The sequence below is a fragment of the Aedes aegypti genome, chromosome 2 (assembly GCF_002204515.2).
Source record: "Aedes aegypti strain LVP_AGWG chromosome 2, AaegL5.0 Primary Assembly, whole genome shotgun sequence".
NCBI classification, from domain to species: Eukaryota; Metazoa; Arthropoda; class Insecta; order Diptera; family Culicidae; genus Aedes; species Aedes aegypti.
Window position 1 is genome coordinate 194,632,765 of NC_035108.1, and position 9,589 is coordinate 194,642,353.

The window sequence follows — 9,589 nt, forward strand, 5'->3', positions numbered from 1 at the left end:
CACAGCGAGTACATATTTTGCGAAAGAAATCCTCTAATTGATGATAAAAACCTGTAAAATTCAGATGGAAATATACTATAGACTACATTCGATGACATTTAAGGTGAAACAGTTTGGAATCAACTTCTAAGATTGCACTAAAACTTCAAAGGCACAAATCTCGCGAAGAAAGCATCCAACAACAGTGCACTTTTTATTTTGGCTTTGTGCACGAGCAGAAAGCTTAAAATAAGAAGATCAGGAACGTTTGCCAACTACTTCTCCAGTTTTGTGCCTTTGAAAACGTGAGTAGGGGGGGAAGGTGACCATTGTAACGGCTATCTTTGGATTCCGAGGTGTTTCACCTTAACATAACCTGATTAGATGTTTACACAAATATGCATTTCAAGAGAAAGCCTTTGTTAGAATTGTAGGGAATAGATGTAAAAATGTATGAAAGGAACAAATTTATTCCCTTCATACATTTTTACATCTATTCCCTATATTGCAATTAGCCTATGCATGCTATAAAACATTTGATTTTTACTGTGCGCCCTGTTTTCAAGTTGCCCGTGAGATAGAATGGGACAGCACCAACACACGGCGTACAGTAGAAGTCAAAGGAACAAAAAAAATTGTGGCTCGTACAGAGGTTAATTGCCTTCATTCCTCGATTACTGCTTTTCAGGAATCTAAGCGCCATCTTATTTTTATGCAATGATCGTGAAACATAGGGATTATTTTTCTTTGGCTTTGAGTCTCTACTGAGAGGCTGCTTCACAGCTTAGTGTTCTCTGAACACTGCCACTTATTAACCCTCACTTTCCCATGGTAGCTCTTGAGCTCCATTTATTTTCGACGAACTCGTTATAAAACTAATTAGATGATTACTATGCTATGAAACTCATCATATTGAACCAATAGTCAACTAACTATTGTAGCTTAGCTTAGACTGACTACACATATCAATGGTTACTATTCCGTGATTGACCGAAGTCAGTGAAGATGCACAAAGAATCAACTAGAAGCTCGGCTGGGGTTGGCCATAATCTTCTTCAGTGTGCATAATTCAATGCCTCTATTTATACATGGTCAATAACGGCGCCGGCTACGTCCCTGCAGTCAGGTGGGATTGTGGGAAGGAATGTTAGTATGTAACCTTTGCTGAGGCCGTGTTTTCCTCTGCATCTCCACAAAGGTTACTGGGAGGGATGTTTGTTAATGGGGAGGATCGTTGGGTCACAGGATTCACTTTGATAAGCGATTAGATCATGATAAACGATTATTTATAAGATATAAACATGCTTAGGAATATAATATTTTCAATTGACATGAAAAAAAAAATCCAAATAGAAGAAAATAATGTCGTTACTTGAAGTGATGAACCATTCAAAGTTTGTTGAACAAATAGCTAAACGTCACATTCTTACAGATGTGAGGACGAAAGCATGTGTCACAATATGTTACTCATATAAAAAGAAAAAAACTCGATTGGCTGGACCATCACATAATAATGCCGACACTTACAGTGGCGAACCATTCAAAGTATTTTGTATAAAGTGAACGTTTTACAAGTCTACCGATTAAATGTGCGGTCATACATGTTTTACAAATTTAAAAAAAAAAGAAAAAGCATGAAACGAGCTCACCATGGCTATAGTAGTTTCCTATTTAGCCATATGTTTTTTCTCGAAAACTCACATTTTGAATGTTTTAACATCAAGATTAATTTTATATCAAACTACTAAAACACACAGATAATAATAATCAAATTATCACGTATGGTGAAATAGGGAACCATTATATCCATAACTGGTACACCTACCCTAGTTAAACTATTAATAAACAATCAATTTGTTATTGAAAAACAACTTTTTTTTGAACGGATTACGAGTCTTTTTTTATAAAAAACAAATTCAAATTTGTGGAAAATAAAAGTTTAACTGAGAGCTTTCTGTGCATAAGTTGCCATTTAGCATTAGTTTTTCGTGCATATCGTGCAGGTACGATGATACTCTATGCTCAGGAAAGTCAAGGACATTTTCATTACGAAAAGATCCTGAACCTACCGGGAATCGAACCCAGACACCTTCAGCGTGGATTTGCTTTGAGTCGCGGACTTGACCACTAGGCTAAGGACGGCCAGGGAACTGTTTTCTTTCCAGTATCTGGTGAACACAGGGCCGTATTCACGGTGGCCGAGGGGACATGGTCCCTACATAAATAAAAAGTAAATTAATAACAAATATTTAAATTTACTATAAAATGGACAATTTGTCTCTTAACATCTAAGCCAAGCTTATGGAAACGCATTGTCGAGAATAATGCTTGATATCTACATTTTGAGGTTTAAAAAAGTTTAGTATCCATCACAGCTGTAGCCAATTCATCAAGGGAGTCCAGTCCGAGCGGCCACATCTAGTACATTCTGAACCATTTTTTTGTGAACCACGGCTCAAAATTATAATTACCTAAGATTTACTGTTGTTACTATCCTTGGAGAATCCATTTTAAATTTCCCGGTAGAGTTCAACAATTCTTGAGGTTTTGCCTAAATCGTAAGCTTTTCAGATGATTATAAGCATCCATTAAAAAAATGCTGGATCAACTTCTGGGAGAACTGATAGAGAAATCTGTAGAAGAATTTCTAAAGAGAACCCTGTAGAACCTTGAAAGTATTCTAAATAAGATCACTATGAAAACTCCTGAAGCTTTTCCTCTGGAAATCCGAGACGAAATACTTGAAGAGCCTGTTGAATCCATTATAGTTTTTGAAAGTTTTTTTTTTATTTTTTTTATCCGGAATCAATGCATGCAGAATATTTGAAAAAAAAGGGACTTCTGAGAATATTTTGGTAATAAAAAGATACTTCAGAGACTTTTCATTAGAAATAGACTTTTACAGACTTGCATTAAAATAGATACCAAGTCCCTAAAAAGAAACTTACTTCTAGTCCTGTCTTTAGGATCAGTCATTGGATCAACTTTTGTTATCATTCATATAAAAAAATATGAATATCTTCTATATTGCGTTTCTATTTTTTTAAACAAATTACATAAAAATAGTCCAACCTGCTTGCGTTTACAACCAGTGAAGATGTACTAATTTCATCATCTATTTCTAAATAACATATGGATGAAAATTCTTTGCATATGCGTAGTTTTCTTTTCTTTGCACCGAAATGACCCGGCTGATCGCAAATGTTTTCAGGAGAAACTGAAGATGCTTGAAAATGGTTCATGGCGCATAAATTACTTTAAATATTTCGCTGAAATTCCTTTAACAGTTCTGCAAAAATAAAACTTTCAGAAAATCGTCATGATCTGCTCTAAATATTTTTATGAATGATGCCACAATATGTTGGTACAAAATTTATCAAATCAATTTTCTGGAATTGACTAAGAACTACTTCCAAAAATGTCTACGGGAATTCCAAATCAGCCAATAACTTCTAGAGAGTGTGCTGTGGAAATTGCTCTGAAAATCGTCAGAGAAAAGAGGTTCAGCAATGCTCTGATAGATTATATCAAAAGTGATCGTATGTTCAGAAAGACTCATTTCGCACAAAGACATTTCGCATACGGACGTTTGGCATAATGGACGTTTCGCATAAAGCAGTTTCATACCAGAACAGGTAGCATTTTAAAGAAGGCATATAATTCTTATTATGCCAAACGTCCGTATGCGAAATGTCCCACCCCCGTTCAGAAATCGTTTGCACCATCACACTCGCGTTGTGTATTCATTCAGAAACGGATTCAGAGGATTGCTCCCTTTGTTTTTCTAACGATTAAAAAAAATCTTGTAGCAATTATTACAAATTAGATATTCTCAATCGTTCTTCTCACGAATCAAAACTTTTAGGGATCATGCACCAACCACGTCACGCTTTACTAGGAATCCATTGTATGTAAATTGAACAGATGATAAATAGTTTATTTTATTTTTCAAGCTTTCTGCTCATCTTTGTTTTTCTTTCTGTTGAATCGTGGGTAGGACAATCCTTTGACTGTCTAACCCAGGGCGGGTTCAGCTCTTCCTAAGGTGATACCTGATACATTAAGCTCACTTTGAGGAGAAAACCAGGAAGGGTAGGTGAGGAAGGGATGGAGTAGTGTTTGATCTTTCGACCTTGTCGCTTGCTCCTGCGGGGGCGGACGATGAGGGCAAGATCCAACATGTTGCGCGTCGGTAGTTAGGAGTGAAAAAGTGCGCAGTCCGTCAGTAGTGTTTGATCTTTCGACGTTGACGCTTGCTCCTGCGGGGGCGGGCGATGAGGGCAAGATCTCGGGTCGCGCGTCTGAGTGCTTTTATATTGCCGAGCAAACGAGTGGAGCTGAAAGCGGATTGTTGCTGCTCAGTCAAGGATGACGGATCAATTGGTGAGCTCGTTTCATGCTACTATTTCTAATCTATAAAATGTGTATGACTGCACATTTAATCGTAAATATGATTTTTCAACAAACTATGAATGGTTCGTCACTGTGAGTGTCGACATAAACTCTGATTCATGAATTATTATTAAAAAATTTACCTAAAATTTTACCTTTATTTTTGTGACAGCTGCGGTAGCTTTCTCTTCAACCGCAGAACGGAAAGTTATCTCTGAAATTGCAATAAATATAGTATTTTCATTTGATATGAACAATTTCTATGTAGAGGAAAATTATGCCGACACTTGAGGTGACGAACCATTCAAAGTTTGTTGAATAAAGTGAACCTTTCATAAGTCTACACTTGTAGTGTCGAACCCTTCAAGGTAACCACAAGCATTATACCATTGCATTAATTTGGTCGAAAGTCAACATGTTTTGCATTAATAATGTTGTCATGCATTTATTCAATAACTGTCAAGCAATGATGCATTTGATCAACATTGTAAATGCTTTCTAGCATTATTTTTATATAGCATTATGCTAAGCGTTTAGAGTGAATATACAGTTATGCTGTCATACAAGATTACATAACCTCATTAAACGCACTCGAATCTGTAATAAATAAGCAAGACGAACGAGCACGTTTGCTCTCGCTCATTACGTTTTGTGGGATATGGAAGAATAATGAAATGACTTTCTTTCATCTCGAACCCCCATTTCATGATCTAAGGATATATGTATTCATTCAATATAGTTGTATTTTATCTATGTGACTCTTTTATTCATAAGGAGCGAGAGGAAATGTCGATCAATTTCTCTCCCCTGAAATCTGTTTACTGCGCTAGGGCTTTGTTTTGTGGGTTATTTCTGTTATTTCCTCTACGAGAAAGAATGGTGATCAAATTCTTTCTATTGATGTTTCATTTGGTGAGGAAAGGAAATCAATCGCCGAAGAGAATTCTTTCTATTCGTAATAACTGGGCGAAAAGTAATGTTAACACACACAGTGGCTTCGTTAATAAGGAACTTTTATCTTACCTTATCACATCAGCAGCTTTAGCACAGGACACCAACGCGCCAGGCATCCAGTACACCATCATCCTAGTTGTGGATTCGAATCCTGATTCCAACAAAAAAATCGCTGATATGGTAAAGAAATCCAAAGGTAGCCAATGGATTCATTGTTTTGTTTATTTATAGCGCAAGCCCTAAACATACATTATTTTAAGCTAATATACATCATGAACCCTAAATATACAAACATAAATGCTTTAGTAGCGCTTGTGCATTAAAACTGCTTTACCAAGTATTGCATTAATTTGGTTGTTGTGGGGCCCATTCCCACTTTAATTATGCTTTATAAAGCTCTTAAAGGTTTTGTCACTTTAAAACAAAATCTGATAGCACACTATAGAGCAAACATAAAGTATTCATATACAGCTTCGTGGTTACTTGGGTATTGTACCCCCATATGTTGCCGAAGAACGTTATCCAACGTCAAAAGATTTTTAAAATTTTAGGATATTTTACGAGTTTATGACACGGTTTCGAAAGATATAAATTAGACATACCTTTACTCTGCTTAGTTTTTCTAAAAAACTTAAGTATTTTAATATTTTAGAAACTATTATGTACCTTTAACTTACTTTTAGAAGAATAGATTCAAACTAAAAATTCTTGATATACCAAAAAACAGTCATAGGGTAGATGTATTAATCTTCGCCATGCTTTAGTTATCGCACCCTTCATACAAATTTTGAGTTCTTTGTATGAAGGGGCGAAAATAAGTGCAAATTTCTTAGGTGGCGAAGACTAGATCTTTACCCTAATACGTTTGCAAAAATTCTTTTTGATCTAAAAAATGAAAATTTTGAGTATTTTTGCGACACAGATTTTTACCAAGATTTTTGGAGGTTGACTGAAGATTTTTTCAGTCGAAAACACAGATGAGAGTCGGAAAAAAATGTGGTAACACTGGTACCTACACGATTTCGGCGTTTACGAATTTATTATTGCCGCCCCCGAACAAAATTCGGCTGATATGATAAACAAACCAATTTTTATGTGCTTCGAATGCTGACCGCTTCAGTCGATTCCAGCTGGTCAATGGGTTTCGTTCGCAATGAACCGTTATAATTTAAGCACTTTTGGCGTTGAGAAAACTCGGGAAGAAGTCGATGCAGTAAAAAAATCATTTTGACTATATTTTAAAACGATCGATCAGGACGATTATACCATATCTTTCAGAGCTTCCCACCGTGGTTCGTCAATTTCCAGGATCCGTTCGAGTTGTATCGCGCTCAACCGAGTTACATTTGGTGCCAGGCGTCGTTCCTGTTGGGAGCTTTGCTTTGTATCATACACGCATTTAAACGAGGTGGAAGATGGCCTTATTTATTTCTCGGTGCACTTTGCCATGGATTTGTCGTCGAGCTGATCTCCTACTATGTGCCAAGTGTTGATAATTTTTGGCACTCCAAAACACCGATAGATTTTTTCGGACACCGATTGCCGCTGTACATTATCTTTCTCTGTAAGTACAATAAGCTATGCGAATTAATGTTTGAATTTTAATCTTATCTGAAAAACTGTTGTGATTCAAACCCAGATCCAGTGTTCTACTATCAAGCGCACTGGGCCGTATCTAAACTGCACCTAAAATGTCGTTGGTCGGAGCACATGGCCGCTGGGCTATTGGTGGTGCTAATCGATCTGCCGTACGACATCGTTAGTGTGAAATTTGTACACTGGACGTGGCACGATACCGATCCTAACATCGCCGATCGGCACTACTGGGTTCCCTGGAACTCCTACTACTTTCATGCCACATTCGCCTTTGCGTTCTCGTTCTTTTTCCACAACGTGCGGAAATGGATCGACCGGAGAAAACTGGACCGCTGGCAAGCAGGCTCTGTGAAAGCAGAGCTGGCCGCTGTGATAGTAGCTGCCTTGCTGTCCTTCCCTGGCGGTGCACTACTGTTCATTCCGTTGTACCACCCGTTCCATGACATCTACAATGTACCTGGGGAGGTGACAGCCGTTACACTTCTCTTTGTGTTCATGACCGTACTTTGGAAATTTGACCGGAAAAGCAAATGGGGGCTACCAGAGCGGTAAAGTTTTCCAAATATAGCCTCATTGACCCTTTTGTAATGTTTCCTCCATACTCGTTCCAGCTTGGACACAATGGGTCGTACCCTGATGTTGCATCTAATCGTCCATTACTCCGTGTTCTTCTCCATGGTTGCCTTCTTGAACCCGGAAAACGTAGTTGCAGCTGGTCTTCACGAACCAATTGGTGATTGCGGCGCCAAGACCCCGGTCTACACCGTGCTGAAAACTCTGGAAAAGCAGACCTATCTCTGCACGGAAGATTACGATGAGAAATACTTCGATTTCCACTGCCTGGAGCGGCCACCCAAAAACGGTTCCTATTGGTACACAATCTGCGGGACGCCATTCGAGTAAGTGTTGGTGAGGCTTTCATCAGTTTCCGGACTTTATTAAGGCTTTCATTTGAAATTTACAGAAACCGCGCGGAATACGTCTTGGTGGTGTCTTTGATTTGCTTTGTTGCCCTTATGGTGTTCCGAACGATACACTTCGACTATGACGTTCGCTTCGATATCGACTATCTAGAGCGTAAGAATAAAAAAGGACAATCGCCGAAGGAAAGCAAGAAGACTAAATAGAGATTCATGATTCCAACTGGATTGGAATTTTGACACCGGTGTGGTCGTGCACTATAAAGCGGTTTCGTCAGAATAAAAACCTTCGTTTCGATTTGATAAAAATGCCTTTTTATTTTCAACGGAAGCTCCAATACAACTTGTTCATTATTATTACTTCTGCAGGTATCTATGGAACTTAACCCTCTCTTTCCCATGGTAGCTCCAGAGCTCCATTGATTTTCAACTAATTTGAAACAAACGCTCTTGTTCCTATTTCCGCTTACTAATACAAAATAAATTTTTCATGTTTTTTTTTTTTTTTTGTAAAAGGGGGAAGTCCATGGCGTAGTTGGCTACAAGTTCGCTTTGATAAGCGGATGGTCATGGGTTCGATTCCCAGCCCCCAACAAAAAAAAAAACGCCCAGTTGCTCAATGATTCACAATATGATGGAGCTTCCACATCTATCCTCCATTGTGGTCAGAGAGCGATTAACTCGTGATGTCGTCGACGACATCACATTCCATAACATCGGGCCCAGGATTGAACCTTGAGGTACCTACTCCCGCCATAATTCGAAAGCTTTTCTGCCCCTCCTTTGTGTCATAGAGTGAATCCTAGCATCAAAATAGCTTTCCAGAAGCTTACACAACTGCACCGGTACCTTGAGACGGCTATCACATACCAGCTTGCGCTGTTGAACGCATTTGTGCTTATTCTGCGCGGCGAGTGAGAGCGACTCGTCTCGTCAGAATAAGCACAATTAACCCATTAACGCCCAGTGATCTATTTTGAGATCAGATGCCTCGAACGCCCAGTGATCTATTTTGAGATCAGTAACATTTCTGAATACAGTTATTTTTTTAGACAAAATGGATGGTTGGTATCTTTGACAAAGTTGTGACAGACATTATGGGCAGTCTAATGACAGGTTTTTTAATTCATATTTCTTCCTCTAGGTTGCGCTATCAGCATGAAACATTTCTGTTTTGTCACCAGCTCTTGTCGGCATCACCACGCTCGTCTTATACTACCATAAGCGTGGTTTGCAAATCAGAGATTCCTGAACAATTATAGAATGGTTCCTGTGCCGGAAGTCAGTGTGGATTCCGGGATTCCAGAGTGAATCCCGTGTGGATTCTGGGAATCCCGTGTGGATTCTGGGAATCCCGTGTGGATTCTGGGAATCCCGTGTGGATTCTGGGAATCCCGTGTGGATTCTGGGAATCCCGTGTGGATTCTGGGAATCCCGTGTGGATTCTGGGAATCCAGTGTGGATTCTGGGAATCCAGTGTGGATTCTGGGAATCCAGTGTGGATTCTGGGAATCCAGTGTGGATTCTGGGAATCCAGTGTGGATTCTGGGAATCTAGTGTGGATTCTTGAAATCCAGTATAGATTTTGGAATTACAATGTGGATTCTGGGAATCCAGTGTGGATTTTGGGAATCCAGTGTGGATTCTTGAAATCCAGTATATATTCTGGGAATACAATGTGGATTCTGGAAATCCAGTGTGGATTCTGGGAATCCTGTGTGGATTCTGGGAATCCAGTGTGGATTTTG

General features: G+C 38.8%; 1 protein-coding gene across 1 annotated transcript; it reads left to right on the forward strand.

The window, feature by feature from the left end:
- Positions 1-6,411: 6,411 nt before the first annotated feature.
- LOC5574540 lies at positions 6,412-8,150 on the forward strand. Its single transcript, XM_001655143.2, has 5 exons — positions 6,412-6,538; positions 6,604-6,889; positions 6,965-7,469; positions 7,533-7,820; positions 7,886-8,150. Exons 1-5 carry the CDS (start codon positions 6,479-6,481, stop codon positions 8,046-8,048), a joined length of 1,302 nt encoding a protein of 433 aa, XP_001655193.2. The 5' UTR covers positions 6,412-6,478; the 3' UTR covers positions 8,049-8,150.
- Positions 8,151-9,589: the final 1,439 nt, after the last annotated feature.